Source organism: Rhinatrema bivittatum, chromosome 1 (assembly GCF_901001135.1).
Source record: "Rhinatrema bivittatum chromosome 1, aRhiBiv1.1, whole genome shotgun sequence".
Lineage (NCBI taxonomy): Eukaryota > Metazoa > Chordata > Amphibia > Gymnophiona > Rhinatrematidae > Rhinatrema > Rhinatrema bivittatum.
The window spans coordinates 424241730-424257932 of record NC_042615.1 but is presented as its reverse complement, the minus strand read 5'-3'; the positions used below and the strand labels follow the sequence as shown (position 1 = coordinate 424257932).

Here is a 16203-nt window from a genome sequence, read left to right as displayed (position 1 = left end):
AGTTAGCAAGTAGCACATTTAAGACTAATTGGAGAAAATTCTTTTTCACTCAACGCACAATAAAGCTCTGGAATTTGTTGCCAGAGGATGTGGTTAGTGCAGTTAGTGTAGCTGGGTTCAAAAAAGGTTTGGATAAGTTCTTGGAGGTGAAGTCCATTAACTGCTATTAATCAATTTTACTTAGGGAGTAGCCACTGCTATTGATTGCATCAGTAGCATGGGATCTTCTTACTGTTTAACGGTTTATTAGCTTTTTAAAGAAAAAAAAACATAACAATGAACAATTAACAAACAGGGGGGAGAGAGGTTGGTTCTGACTCTCATCCCCCAACAGCCCATACAAGAATACAGCAATCGCCTACTCCCTCCCTCCCCCCCCCCCCCGATCCACAGGAAACTCAGGAGTCACACATAAAAGTATACAAGGTACATCCAGCAAGCCCAACCAAGGCAAATTTAGATTTGGAACGCCCACATGGGATCACTCATTTAGGATAGAGCTATGGACAAGCATGTGATCTTCTTAGTGTTTGGGTAATTGCCAGGTTCTTGTGGCCTGGTTTTGGCCTCTGTTGGAAACAGGATGCTGGGCTTGATGGACCCTTGGTCTGACCCAGCATGGCAATTTCTTATGTTCTTATGAAATCTTGCTGGGCGGGCGTCTGGACTGATCCTAGGTACTACAGGAACGAAAATTATCAGGTAAGAAACTAATTTTCCTTTCCTTGTACGTACCAGGATCAGTCCAGACTGCTGGGATGTACCCAAGCTGCCCTAAATGGGGTGGGACCCAGAGAGTCCCGCTCGAAGCACACTGCTACCAAAAGAATAGACATCGGGAGCTTGGACATCTAAGCGATAATGTTTAGCAAAAGTGTGCAACGATTTCCAAGTTGCTGCCCTGCATATTTCTTGAGGAGAAACACCTTGGCTTTCAGCCCAAGATGCCACTTGGGATCTGATAGAATGAGCTTTAAGCCCATCCGGTACTGAACGTCCATGACATATGTACATGGAAGCAATTGCATCCTTTAGCCAATGGGCAATAGTGGCCTTTGAAGCCTTACTACCCTTCTTCGGACCACCCCATAACACGAAAAGATGATCAGACAGCCGAAAAGGATTAGTAACTTCCAAGTATTGAAGAAGTACCCGAACATCCAGCTTCCGCATCTCCCAACCCTGAGGTGAATTCTTATCCCCGACTGAAAAGGTCGGTAACTCCACAGATTGATTGACATGGAAAGTTGAAACTACCTTCGGAAGAAAGGAAGGCACCATACGAAGAGATGCCGGAATCCGAAATGCGTAAGAACGGTTCTCTATATGACAAAGCTTGGAGCTCAGAAATACGCCTAGCCCAACAAATAGCTACCAGAAAAATTGTCTTTAGAGTCAAATCCTTTAACGTGGCCCATTTAAGAGGCTCGAACGGAGCGTTGCAAAGACTGCAGAGTACCAAATTTAAACTCCATGAAGGGCAAACAGCCCATACTGGTGGGTGCAAATGCTTAGCTCCTCGTAGGAAACGAAGCACATCAGGATGACAAGCAATGGAGGACCCGTCAATCTTACCCCGTAAACAGCCCAAAGCTGATACCTGCACTCTAAGCGAGCTATAGGCTAAGCCTTTCTTCAAACCATCCTGAAGGAAGGCGAGAATGTGAACTATGGTTGCCTTACGCGGGGACACCTTCAACCCGCTGCACCAAGAGTCAAACACTTTCCACACTCTAACATAGGTAAGAGATGTAGATGTCTTACAAGCCCTCAAAAAAGAGTAGTAATAACCGCCTCGGGATATCCTTTCTTTGTCTCCTCTCATAAGCCAGGCCGCTAGACAAAAGCGATCTGCCTGATCGAAATATACCGGACCCCGACACAGTAGCTTCAGTAGGTGACCTAGATGTAGAGGACCGTCTACCTTCAGGTTGATCAGGTCCGCAAACCACGGTCGTCTCGGCCACTCCGGGGCCACCAGAATGACCGGTCCCCGGAGATACTCTATGCGCCGAAGAGTCTTGCCCACCAAGGGCCACGGAGGAAACACGTATAGGAGAATGTCTAGAGGCCATGGTAGAACCAGGGCATCCACTCCTTCTGACCCGTGTTCTCTTCTGCGGTTGAAAAACCGAGCCGCTTTGGTGTTCAAGCGAGTTGCCATCAGGTCCAGTCGAGGGATTCCCCACCGGCGTGTTACAAGCCACATCGCCTTGTCTGACAGTTCCCATTCTCTGGGATCTAGCCACTGCCTGCTGAGGAAATCCGCCTAAATGTCATCCACCCTGGCTATGTGTGACGCTGCTATACGAGACAGATGATGTTCCGCCCAATCCATCAACTTGGTCGCTTCGGAGGCTACCGGGTGACTCCTGGTGCCCCCCTGACGGTTGATGTAAGCGATGGTGGTTGCATTGTCGGAGAGTATCCAAACCGCTCGGTGACGAACAATTGGTAGAAATTGGTACAGCGGCAACCTGACTACTCTGGTTTCCAACCGATTTATGGACCACTTCGCTTGGAGCAGCAACTATTGGCCCTGTGTCGATCGGGACTGACAAACCGCTCCCCAACCAGTTAAGCTGGCATCTGTTGTGACTATGATCCATTGAGGAGTTTCCAAGTCCACACCCTGAAACAAATGATGTGGAACCAACCACCCACCATTCGAGGCTGGATCTCGCTGGTTCTAGCAATGGCAAGGGCAGGTGAAACTCCTCCGACATGGGGCCCCAATGAGACAGAAGGGCCCTCTGCAAGGGCCATAAGTGAGCAAAGGCCCTCGGTACCAATTCCAGGGTACATGCCATAGAACCAAGAACCTGCAAGTAATCCCACATGGTTGGCAAAGGAAGATCCAACAAGGTTCTTACCTGGGTCATCAACTTTTCCGCGCGCGCCAGTGGTAGAAAAACTTTCCCCACAACTGTATCGAAGCATGCTCCCAAAAATTCCAGTACTTGCGATGGAACCAGGTGACTTTTGGCAAAGTTGACCACCCATCCTAGGGAATGTAGGCGATGCAAGACTACCTGTACCGCTGCCTTGCAAAGCTCCTCTGACTTTGCGCGAATTAACCAGTCGTCCAGGTAGGGATGCACCAATATTCCTTTCCTTCGAAGGCTCGCTGCTACCACCATCACCTTGGTGAACACACGCGGAGCCGTCGCAAGGCCAAAGGAAGTGCGCAAAACTGGTAATGTTCGCCCAGCACCATGAATCACAGAAACCTTTGATGTTCCCGTATTCCTATGTGAAGATACGCTTCCGCTAAATCCAAAGAAGCCAAAAATTCTCCCTTGTGGACGGCTGCAATGACTGATCTCAAGGTCTCCATACGGAACCTTGGGATTCGCAAATGTAGGTTGACCTTCTTCAAATCCAATATTGGACAAAAAGATCCTTCCTTCTTGGGAACCACGAAGTAAATGGAGTAACGACCGGTCCGACACTCGGCTACTGGGACTATAGTCCCCAGTGCCCGCAGTCGTGATAACGTCTGATGAATAACCTGTTGCTTCTCCCGAGGACCGCAGGGAGATATCAGAAAACAATCCCGAAGCGGGCGAACAAAATCCAAAGTGTAGCCGTGATTTATAATGTCTAGAACCCACTGGTCCGAGGTTATCTTGACCCATTCCTCGTAAAATTGGGAGACACATCCCCCGATCCTTGGGGTGAAGGAATGGGTCGGCACCCCTTCATTGTGAAGTCTTAGGAAGGGCAAAGGTGTGCGAGGTCCCACCATGCTGAGGTCGCCTGCCACGAAAGGAATGCGCCCATGTCTGAGACCTGGAAGGTGTCTGCCGTGAAGCGAATGAGGTCCCCCTTCCGGCACGAAAACGCCGTTGACCGTGAAAGTGTCCCCGGAAGGCCCCTGTAAGCCAAGAAGCCTTGGGTTTGTCTCCCAGGTCCTTAAGTTGCTCCAGCTGTTCGCCAAACAGAAGCTTACCCTTGAAAGGAAAGGAACCTAGTTGAGACTTAGAGGTAGAATCCGCCACCCAATGGCGGAGCCATAACAGTCTCCTGGCTGAAACTGCCGAGGACATCGTGCGAGCAGAAGTCCTGAGAAGATCGTATAATGCAGACGTGTAAGCAACCACAGACTCCATGCGGTTCGCCTGTTCAGTCTCCTCAGGAGAAAGTTCCTGTGACGTGAGCAATGGTTGAACCCAGCGGAAGGTAGCCCTCTGCATAAGGCTGCTGCAGACGGCCGCCCTTACCCCCAAGGCTGAGACATCAAAAACGTGTTGAAGTAAAATCTCCAATTTCCTATCCTCAAGATCCTTAAGGGCAGTTCCCCCAGTGACAGGGATCGTAGTATGTTTGACGACAGCCATAACGCTGAGTCCACCTGAGGGATCTTGAGGAGATCCAAAGATTCCAGGGGTAACGGGTAGAGCTTTTCCATGGCCCTACTGACCCTTAAGGATGCTTCTGGAAAATCCCATTCCTTAGAAACAATTTGAAAAAATTTCGGATGAAAGGGAAAAGTCTGGGGAGGAGAACGAAGTCCGGATAAAACCGAATCCCCCAGGGAGGGGTCTAGGGTCGGAGGTAGGGGAACTTCCAGTTCTCAGAGTACATGCAGAATCAGGGGATCCAACTCGTCTTTACTGAATAATCGCAGAACCTGTGGATCATCCCCTTCCACTGGGGTAGCAGAATCTGCATCTCTATTGACATCCAAATTGGCCAAGTCCGTAAGAGAAAGATCCGCAGGTGTCGAGGGCCCGGGAATCTCATTAACCGTAGCAGGAATAGGGATCCTTGGCCCAGAAATTCCCATGTCCGGAACTGGAGGTAAAGGTCTGGCTGGTACAGCCCCTGCATTAGTTAGGTCTGCTTCAGCCTCTAGGTAGGCTTTATGCATTAATAGAATGAACTGAGATGAAAAAGGGGGGCTGTCTCTTTAACAGCCCCCCCAGAGTCAAATTCGAGGGAGGGGCTGTATTAGCACTGGAATTGCGCTGTTTTTCTGGGCTTAATGCCGGTGGGGAGAGGAGAAGGATCCACCTCCTTCTCCCAGCACTGCTCTGCATCGGCATCCGATGCATTCAAAATGGCCGCCGTTGCGTCTCCAAGCGTGCCCGGCCGAAAACGTTTGGCTGGCGGTGCCTACGAGGCGCCTCACGGGCGGGAGCACCTGCCTGACATCGACTTCCACGAGGGTCCCTCACCCCCGGGAAGACAGCGGGAGCAGAGACCCTCGCGGGATAGCCGGCTCCCCAAGTCCCCACAAGCCGTACAAGAATGCCCACGCGGCTTGAAATGGTACGAAACTAACACTGCAGATCGGGTGAAAAAATCCACCCCCTCCAGAGGCCCAGAAAACGTGGCAGGCGCAAGTTCTGATAGGTAAAACACTAAAATGCAATACTACTGCCTTGTTGAACTCTGATAGGACTCCTGGAATCTTTTATATATTTAAGTTGGTTTTTTTTCTGTCACAGCCACCAGAGGAATAAACCTCTCTGGTTTTAATTAATAGACAGTGACACGACCAGAGGAAAAGAATCTTCTCTGGGGCAAGTGTCCGGCCTTCCAGTAAATAGTCCCCTCTGTCACCGGGCTAGCAGCCAAAGTCTCCGGGTAGAAGGGCAATGCCCTGCCTAGCCTGCCTTAGAAAGAAATTTCTAAAAGTTTGCTTTTTTTTTTTTAAATTGATCTAGTCAAAGGCAATAGACAAAGAAATAACCATAACCAAATCTGGTCATACAAATGTAAATAATTTGAAATCTTTTTGACAGGGATCAGGACCGTAGGTCATGCCTCTGCATCTGCTGGAGTCAGAGAGATACTGAAGGAGACGCAGGTGGCACACCGGTATGTAAGGGGGGGTGCCTTTTCAGTTTTGACTCCATCTGCTGGAGGGGAGGCATAACCCAGTCTGGACTGATCCTGGTACTTACAGGGAAATGGCCTTTATGGGAAGATGGTAAGAGGGAAGCCACTGCTGAAGAAGAGTCACATGATGTGCCACAAAGCATTTGCAAAGAAACACTTAGGGGACACAGCACATCATGTGGGAGAAGGCTCTGTGGTCTGAGGCACAAATGGAACTTTTTGGTGTCAATGCTAAGTGATGTGTAATGCAAAACGAACAGCACATCACCCCAACACTATCCTTAAAGTAAAGCATGGTGGTGACTGCATTTTGCCATTGGGATGCTTTCCAGCAGCAGGAACAGGAAAAGATGAATGGTGCAAACTACAGGCACATCCTGGAGGAAACTTGAACCAGTCTGCCACAGACCTAAGGACTGGAGAAACAATTCGCCTTTCAGCATGACAATGATCCTAAGCACAAAGCACAACACTGGCTTGGCTCAGCAAAAAAGGAATGTCCTTGAGCAGACCAGTCAAAGCCCAAACCTGAATCCAACAGAAAATCTGGGCAAGACGTGAAGACCGCAGTTCAGAGGATCTCCAGTCACCTTAAAACAGCTTGAACTTTTGCCAAAAAAATTGTACCATCCTACTGTGCAACTCTGGTAGAGACAGTTGTGGTTAGGATCATAAATGACCCTGGCTGTTACTACTGCAAAAGGGGCTTCCACCAAGTACTGAATCAAAGGGTGTGAAGACAATGCAATCAAGACATTTTTGTTTATGCTTACTTCTAGAATATTTCTATAATTTTTTCATGATGAAAGTCTAGAAGTATATTGTGTTGATCAGTGAAACAAACTCCTACTTTAATGCATTTTGATTTGTTTTAGATAGAATGTGAAAAATGTACAAGAGCATGAAAACATTTGCAAGGCACTAAATAGATTAAAAATCTGAATCTTACTAATATCAGCAATTAACTGCAAATAAATTATGTATCATGGATTGTATTCTTTAGAATTAGATACCCACTATTTTGGGGGTTTTTGGGTTCTTATTCCTGAAATTTTGATTATATTAAGAATGAAGAAGGAAAAAATCAGTTGCATTTTGAGGTGATATCACTAGACTAATTAAGATCTCCAGACTGCATATAAATCTTTACTACAGAGTTTAACTATTTTAGATACGATGATTAAGTTTGTATTTTAGATTTTATTGATTGGATTGTGTGTCTGTGTTTCATTTTAAAAGATGTTGTATTAATACCTGTTCTTATTTTGTATATTTGTTGTGAGCTACCCCGGATATGGGTGGCATACAAATAAATTTAACCACAACTCATCACTGTTTCACACATTTAGCAATGGAAAAAAAAATCCTATTGAATCAAAGCAAGGTCAATCCACATATTTCAAACATCTCTGTAAGCCACCTACCTGAAAACTGTATTAGCTATTTCAGTTTACCTCTGGATAGGAAAGGAATAAGGTATTGTAAGTACAGAGAAGATGATTTCTTGCAGAGCTATTAACCAGACCCGAAAGGTACAAGACCCCACCCCCCTGCACACACACTTGTGTAAGAACTATATTTCAGATATTATACAAGAAAATAGAAAAAGATGATGAAAAATTTAAAAACTTGAAATAAACCTACCATACAAGCTTGAGGCCAATTTTTCAGTTGTTTGATTATGTCTTCATTCAAATCCTGCTTGTATGCATTTTTGTAAATATGTGGTAGCTTTGACAACCAGATTCCGTTGCTGTACTTCTGCAGAATTTCTTTAATGTTGTTCTGAACCATACCTGTGTTCATGCTATGTGGTCCAACAGGCACGCTACTTTTTTCTGGACTAGTTACATTTAGATTAGCTAAAAAACAAACAAACCAAACAGTTAAGCACATTTGCTGAAACAAAAGCAGCTGCTATAAATCCTGCTATTAGTGGTTAGCAGAAAGCTGTATCTATTATGCACTGTTTGAGATTTTGGAAGTCCATATGGAAAACAATTTTATTTTTATAGAATATAATAGTGTACAGCACTCTGCACATGGTACACATCTCTTACAATCAGTACAATGTTACTCTGGCCTGATATGCATTCCTGCCTGAAGCAGGAATATCTTCAGAAGTACAATTTGAAAATTGATCAAATAAATATCTTGTTAAATAGTTTTATTTTAAGGAATCTCCTGTAATACTATGTACAAGAATTTCCTAGACCTTTAAAGTTGTATTTTGACAATAATCCATTTCACTGTAAATAATGAATTCTACTCCTTAACCTGGGTGAAACCAGGCTGGAACCAGGCTCCTGGCACAAACCTTTAAAAGGTGATAGATCAGCTTTTAAACTAGAGCAAGGGGGAAAGCAGTTGCTCAGCAGCACATGGTTCAGAGGGAGGTATCTTTGAAGGATACGAACGAAATAAGAAAGTTAGGGCATCCCAACAGAGGTTCCAATAAAAGCAAAAGTAGTCCATATGCCAATAAGTAAAGAACCACCTGAGTTAAGATTCCAAATTATCCCTATTAACTGAAAAGCAGGTTGTTACTGAAGAGGCAGACATAATTGGCATCTCAGAGACATGGCGGAAGGAGAATAATCAATAGGACAATGCTATGCCAGGGTGCAAATTATAGAGTGGATCAACTTGGGGGCGGGGTGGCACTTTATGCTCAGGATGGCATAAAGTTCAATAGGATAAAGATCCTGCAAGAGACTAAATGCTCAGTAGAATCTTTATAGGTAGAAATTCCATGTGTGTTGGGGAAGAGTATAGCTATAGGAGTATACCGTCCACCTGGACAAAATAAGACGGACAATGAAATGCTAAGAGAAATAAGGGAAGCAAACCAATTTGGTAATGCAGCAATAAAGGGAGATTTCAATTATCCCAATATTGAATAGGTAAATTTAACATGCTAGACATGTTAAGTTCCAGGATGGAATAAATGACTGCTTTATGGAACAATTGGCTCAGGAACCAACGAAAGAGAGGGAACTATTTTAGATCTGATGCTTAGTGGAACACAGGATTTGGTGTGAGAGATAACTGTGGTGGGGGCCACTTGGCAACAGTGATCATAACGATCAAATTTGACTAGATAACTGGAAGGGGAACTAAGTAAATCTAGAGCTCTAGCACTAAACTTTCAAAAGGGAGACTGACAGAATGAGGAAAATACTTAGGCAGCTACAAAGGTGAAGAGTGTACAACAGGTGTGGACACTGTTTAAAAATACCATCTTTGAAGTGCAGTCCAAATGCATAGCACCCATTAAGAAAGGAGAAAAAGGCCAAATGACTGCCAGCTTGGTTAAAACACCTAGAAACATAGCAATGATGGCAGAAAAGGACCAAATGGTCCATCCAGTCTGTCCAGCATACTTCTTATGGTAGTATCTGCCACGCCGTGCAGGTTACCCCCATGTTTTTCTTAAGGGTAGAAATTGGCACTCCATGCAGTTATCCCCAAGTCTAATAAGGGTAGTAATATTTACAATCAAAATCAAGCAACTGTGAAACCCATAAAAAATTACTTCTAGTAACATTTTTACTGGGTGAGGAGTTTTCTTGAAAATTTAGACAATGCTGCTTGATGTGCTTTGCTTTTGGACTTGGCACACGACTTCTTCTATGGCTTTATCCCTTATGTCTGCATATCAGTACCCCATATCAGAAAGGTCAAGATCAGTGTTGGTGGCTGTCTGAATCCAATTCCCCTCCCCCCTGCTGTCATAAGAATATAAGAAATGCCATACTGGGTCAGACCAAGCGTCCACCAGGCCCAATATGCTGTCTCCAACAGTGGCCAATCCAAGTCATAAGTACCTGGCAAGGTCCCAAACATTAAATAGATCTTATTCTACTAATGCCGGCAACAAGCAGTGGCTACTCCTTATTAATTGCCATTTATGAACTTCTCCTCTAGGAATTATCCAAACCTTTTTAAAGCCAGCTACCTTAACCACATTCTCTGGCAACAAATTCTAGAGCTTATTTGTGCACAGAGTGAAATAAATTCTCAGATTTGTTTTAAATGTACTACTTGCTAACTTCATGGAGTGCCCCATAGTTCTTGCATTATCCAAAAGAATAAATAACCATTTCACACTTACTCATTCAAGTCCTTACATGATTTTGTAGACCTATTATATCCCCCCCTCAGTCTCTTCTCCAAGCTGAAGAGTCCTAACCTCTTTAGCCTTTCCTCACAGGGGAGCCATTTCATGCACTTTATTATTTTGGTTGCCCTTCTCTGTACTTTCTCCAATGCAACTATATTTTTTTTTTTTTGAGATGCAGAGACCAGAATTGCACAGTACTCAAGGTGTGGTCTAACCATTGAGCAATACAGAGGCATTATGACATCCTCCATTTTATTTCCCATTTCCTTCAAAATAATGCCTAACATTGTTTGCTTTTTTGATCACCACAGCATACTGAGCCGATTTCAATGTAATATCAACTATAATGCCCAGATCTTTTTCCTGGATGGTAACTCCTAAAATGGAACCTAGCATTGTGTAGCTACAACATGAGTTAATTTTCCCTATATGCAAAGCAGACAGATGTTGCAGTTACACCAAAAGCATCAAGGCTTATTGGTTAAGGGTAGTAAATCCATGCTTTCGGTTAAGGGTAGTAACTGCCACACAGAGCAAGTTACCCCCATGTTTATCAGTACCCTACACCGTGAATGTCAGGGCCCTCTTTGGTTGTCTGACTCCAATCCCCTCCCTGCCGCTGTTGAAGCGGAGAACAATGTTACACTTGTATCAAAAGCATCAAGGCTTATTGGTTAAGGATAGTAATCCCCATGCCTTCTCTTAAGGATAGTTACCCCCATGCATCTTTTTCTTCATTTCTGTCCTCTAGCCATTAGAGATCCACATTATTTATCCCATGCCCCTTTGAATTCTTTGACTGTATGTGTCTTAACCTCTTCCTCTGGAAGGGCATTCAAGGAATCCACCACTCTCTCCAAGAAGAAATATTTCCTGATGTTGGTTCCGAGTCATCCCCTCTGGAGTTTCATTTTGTGACCCCTAGTTCTACAGTTTCCTTTCCAAAGGAAAAGGTTCAAAGTTCGTGCATCATTAAAACCTTTCAGGTATCTAAAGGTCTGTATCATCTTTCTCCAGCAGCTCCTCTCTTCCAGAGAATACATATAAAGATCCTTCAGTATCTCCTTATGTGTGTTCCGACTGAGATCCCACACCATTTTGGTTGCCATTCTCTAGCCCACCTCCATCCTTCTCTATCCTTTTTGAGATATGATCTCCAGAACTGAACATGGTACTCTAGGGTGAGGCCTTACCAAGGACATTATTTTATTTATTTATTTAGAAACTTTTATATACCGGTATTTGTGGGGACATCATACCGGTTCACATAGTAACTGAAAGATTGGAAAATACATTGCAACAGGGGAATGTAACTGGGCGGGGGGAAGAACAGAAAGGCAGTAGGAAGGATAGGAGAACAAGAAGGTAATAACCAAAACAATTTACAATGAAAGTCTCCTTAATAAGGAGGTTACCTGAAAGGGGACTGCGAGGGGGAGTGGAGGGAGTTATTCTGTGTAAGCATGGTTGAACAGGAGAGTTTTTAATTTCTTTTTGAATTTAAATGCACAGGGTTCAAGTCGCATGTGGACAGGTAGTGTATTCCAGAGAACGGGCCCGGCAATAGAGATGGCACGGTCTCGGGTGGAGGAGAGATGTGCCTGTTTCAAGGATTGAACGTGTAGGGTGCCTTTGTTGGTAGATCTGGTGGCTCGGATGGACAGGGGGGCAGTGAAAGGGAGGTCGAGCCAGTTGGAGTTGTGGGTGTAAATGGACTTGTGAATTATGGTCAGAGTTTTGTAGTGTATACGGGACATTATGGGGAGCCAATGTAAATCCTTGAGGATGGGGGTAATATGGTCATGTTTGCGTGTGTTTGTAATGAGTCTTGCAGTAGCATTTTGCAGAAGTTGAAGGGGTTTGATAGAAGACAATGGGAGCCCTAAGAGGAGGGCATTACAGTAATCTAGTTTGGAGGTGAGGGTAGCTTGGATCACTGTGCGGAGGTCATGGGCGTAGAGCAGGGGTCTGAGTTTCTTTAGTACATTTAGCTTGAAGAAGCCAGTTTTGAGGATGGAGTTGATGTGAGGTTTCATACTTAGGTTGGGATCAAGAAGGACTCCGAGGTCTCTAACGGAGGGTTGAGCTGTGAGGAGGTTAAGTTTAGGGTCGTTAGGTAGGAGGTCAGGGGGGTGCGAGGAGATGTGAAGGAGTTCCGTTTTGTTGGTGTTGAGAGCAAGCTGAAGGTTGGTGAGGAGGGCGTTGATGGCTGCAAGGCACTTTTCCCAGTGCTCGAGGGCGTCAGATATGGAGTTGTGAATGGGAATGATGATCTGTACATCATCAGCATAAAGGTAGAATTTGAGTTTAAGGTCAGTGAGGAGGTGGCAGAGGGGAGTGAGGTAAATGTTGAATAGGGTAGATGAGAGTGATGAGCCTTGCGGGACTCCTTGTTGTAGGGGGTATGAGGCAGATAGGTTGTTTCCAATTTTCACAGAGAACTTTCTGTTAGAGAGATAGGATTTGAACCAAGCAAGAGCTATTCCTGAGATGCCGATGCTTTCTAGCCGTGTCAGGAGGTGGTGGTGGCTGATGGTGTCAAAGGCCGCTGAGATGTCAAGAAGGGCGAGGAGGTAACTGTGGCCTTGTCCCAGACCTCTGAGGAGATAGTCAGTGAGGGAGAGCAGTAAGGATTCGGTGTTGAAGTGCTTCCTGAATCCAAATTGGGAGACATGGAGAATATCATGGTTTTCTAGGTAGTCCATGAGTTGTGAATTTACCACCTTTTCCATAAGTTTGGAGATAAAAGGGAGATTGGAAATGGGGCGGAAGTTGGAAGGGTCTTTGGGGTCTAGAGAGGGTTTCTTGAGGAGGGGTTTGACAACAGCGTGTTTGAGGGAATCTGGGACTATCCCGTGGGTGATGGAGCAGTTGATAATCTCAGCTAAGGTGCTGGATATGCTGTTGGGAATGGCTATTAGCGCTTTGGTGGGAATGGTGTCGTTGGGATGAGAGGCAGGTTTAAGTTTTCGGAGGAGGCCTGTAATTTCTTTAGAGGAGGTAAGATCCATTGTGGCCATTGAAGGTTGGGACAGGGAGGGGATCAAGGGTGGGTTAGTAGGGGGGGATGGGTTGGTGGGGGAAAATCTGGAGAGAAGGTTGGAGATTTTGTTTTTGAAATAATTGGCCAGTTCTTCACATTTGGCCACGGCCTTGGAATCTGGGATAGTGGGGAGGACAGGGGTGGTGAGGCTGGCGACGTAGGAGAAAAGAACTTTGGGGTTGAAATTATAGTCATGAATTTTTTTACCATAAAAGTCTCGCTTGTGTTTGAGAGTAGACTGCCTATATGTGTGTACGGCTGTTTTGTAGATGGAGGAATGTTGCGGGGTTGGGTCCTTACGCCATTTTCTTTCTTTTTGTCTGAGATTGGCTTTTAGGGTTTTTAGTTCCTGGGTGTACCATGGCTTAGAGGGTTTTGCTGCGGTGTTTATGATACGTTCGGTGATTGGGCATAACTTGTTGGCAATGTCTTCTGTGAGGCTATGCCAGGATGCTAGGGCTGTGTCTGGGTCTGAGCAGATAAGCCTTGGTAGGGATGAGGCTAGTGCATCGGTTAGTTCGTCGCTAGGGCAGGTTTTTCTGGAAATGATGGTGGTTTGAGCAGAATGGTTAGTTGGGAGGGGTTTCTTCAGAGTGAGACGGCTTTCAATGAGGTAGTGGTCAGACCAGGGCACTGGGGTGCAGGTGGGTGGGTTGGCGGTTTGGAAATTGGAGTTAATAAACATTAGGTCCAACGTGTGACCAGCTTTATGAGTTGGCGATGCTATAATTTGTCGGAAGCCTAAGGCAAGGAGGGATTGAATGAAATTTTCGCAGGATGCAGTAGGAGGGTGTGAGTTAACGTGGAGATTAAAATCTCCAAGAATGATGGAAGGTGTATCTGTATTTATCCATTCTATAAAAAATTCAATTAGGGGGGAGGGATTGGACTCGAGGATGGTAGGGGGGGCATAAACTAGACATAATTGGAGGGTATCTGCTTTAAAGAGGCCGATTTCAAGTTTGGGTGGGGCTGCTATACTGATGAGTTTAAGGTTAAGATGTTTCTTGGCTGCTAGGAGAATTCCTCCACCTCTTTTTTTAGGTCGGTGGATGGGGAAGATGTCATAGAGGGAGGATGGGAGTTGGTTTATGAGGACGGTATCTGATTCTTTGAGCCATGTTTCTGTAACTGCACAGATGTCTGGGGTGCAGTCTGTAAGCATGTCATTGAGGATTAGTGATTTTTAGATATGGATTGGGCATTCATGAGTATGATGGAGACGGTGGTGAGACCAAGGAGCTGAGTCAGGGGTGAGGTGAGGATGGGGATAAGGGATTTTCGGCGGGAGGCTGGGTGGCGGGGAAGGAGGGGAGGGGGAGGTAGTCTAGAGTGAGGGTAATGGATGCGAGGGATTGGGTAAGCAGCCATGTTGGTGCCCTTGGTGGGGGCCCTTGGTAGTCAGGTAGGAGTGGTAGGCGTAGGAGGATGGTAGGTACCTTAAAAGGTACCTTAAAAGTCAGGTGGCAAGGGAGGTACAGGGGGAAAAAGGGGGGGGCCTGGTAGAAGAGTAGGTCAGCAAGTTTCGGCTGTGTGAATATCAGCAGATTACGGTTAGTAGCAATATGGTACACAATGTAACAACATGGTACAAAATGTTAAACAGGATAGAGGCACAGAGTAGACAGCACTTTAAGTTGCTCACCGCAGGCGAGTGTCCGTGTGGAGTGGTAGTGGAAGAAGTGGTCGCAGAAGGGAGCTTGTGAGGATGTAGGTCCAGTTGCATGTGTTTCTGTTTGTGGCTGAGGGGAGCAAATTAGCAGGATAGCGTTTCTTAGATTCCCCCGGTTAGCAACTCTAGCGTTCTCTCTCAGGTTGTGTGTCTTTCTCTCTCTCACTCCGTCTAGTTCATCCCCAGGCTATGTGTCGCAGCAGGAGGTGGAGAGGAGAAGCCGCAGACATGAAGCAGAGGGTAGAGATGCTTCAAGACACTGCGTGTGGGGATGCCGAGATGTCGGTGGCGGTGGGTTAGGCGCGGCACTAAGGTGCGGCACGAAGGGGCGCACAAAGGGGCAAGCCCCTTTGTCGCGCACCTTCGGCGCGCGACGCCCGGCGCGCGACGCCAGGGAGTGCAGGAGGCTTTAATCCTGCTGGTCTCGTGGCGATGACGTCACCCCTGCGCCCAGCGGGGCGGATCTCGGCGCGGCGGGTCCGGTGGGGGAGGCAGGCCGGATCGCGGGTGGAGGCAGGCCGGAGCAAAGCGTGGTCTCAGGACCGTGAGGTAAATCCGATCGGGTCGAAGACTGGCTGGTGGCCGGCGTGGGAGCCCGATTGGGGAAGGCGGAACAAAGAGGCCTTACCCCGACGGGCTTTCAGCGCCGGCTGCGCGGGCCCAGTTCACCGCCGATCCCGATGAGAAGAGGAGGACGCCGGGGACTGCAGGAGGCTTTAATCCTGCTCGTCTCGTGGCGATGACGTCACCCCTGCGCCCAGCGGGGCGGATCTCGGCGCGGCGGGTCCGGTGGGGGCTCGGGGCCCGGCGGGTGAGGCAGGCCGGATCGTGGGTGGAGGCAGGCCGGAGCGAAGCGTGGTCTCAGGACCGTGAGGTAAGTCCGATCGGGTCGAAGACTGGCTGGTGGCCGGCGTGGGAGCCCGATTGGGGAAGGCGGAACAAAGAGGCCTTACCCCGACGGGCTTTCAGCGCCGGCTGCGCGGGCCCAGTTCACCGCCGATCCCGATGAGAAGAGGAGGACGCCGGGGACTGCAGGAGGCTTTAATCCTGCTCGTCTCGTGGCGATGACGTCACCCCTGGATGCAGTCCAGCATCCTCCTAGCTTTACTATCGCTTTGTCACATTGCTTCACCATGTTCAGATCATCAGACACTATCACACCACTTAGTCCATAGACTCCCTCCCCACCCCAAATCACATTCAGCTCTTTTGGATTACTGTATCCCAGATGCATGACTCAGCACTTCTTGATATTGAATCCCAGCTACCATTTCTTCGACCATTCTTCAAGCTCTCTTAAATCACTCATGCTCTCTACTTCTTCAGGCATGTCCACTCCATTGCAGATCTCAGTATCCACAAATAGACAAACTTTACCTTCTCTCTCTTCCGCAAGGCCGCTCACAAAGATATTGAACAAAGTGAAAAGCTGTTTTAGCCAAAAAAAAAAGTCCTTCAAAAATTAGAAGGATCCATCTGAAGAAAAATCGAAAAAAGTATAAGCATTGGCAAGTTAAA

At 46.5% G+C, this 16203-nt stretch overlaps 1 protein-coding gene across 3 annotated transcripts in view; it reads right to left on the bottom strand.

The window, feature by feature from the left end:
* Nucleotides 1-16203, bottom strand: part of TDRD7 (tudor domain containing 7) — a 345168-nt gene that overhangs the window by 200056 nt on the left and 128909 nt on the right. For all 3 annotated transcript variants that reach the window (XM_029603524.1, XM_029603532.1, XM_029603540.1), the window contains exon 6: nucleotides 7492-7709. In XM_029603524.1, the coding sequence (XP_029459384.1) occupies nucleotides 7492-7709 (218 nt within the window). The remainder of the gene's footprint in view (nucleotides 1-7491; nucleotides 7710-16203) is intronic.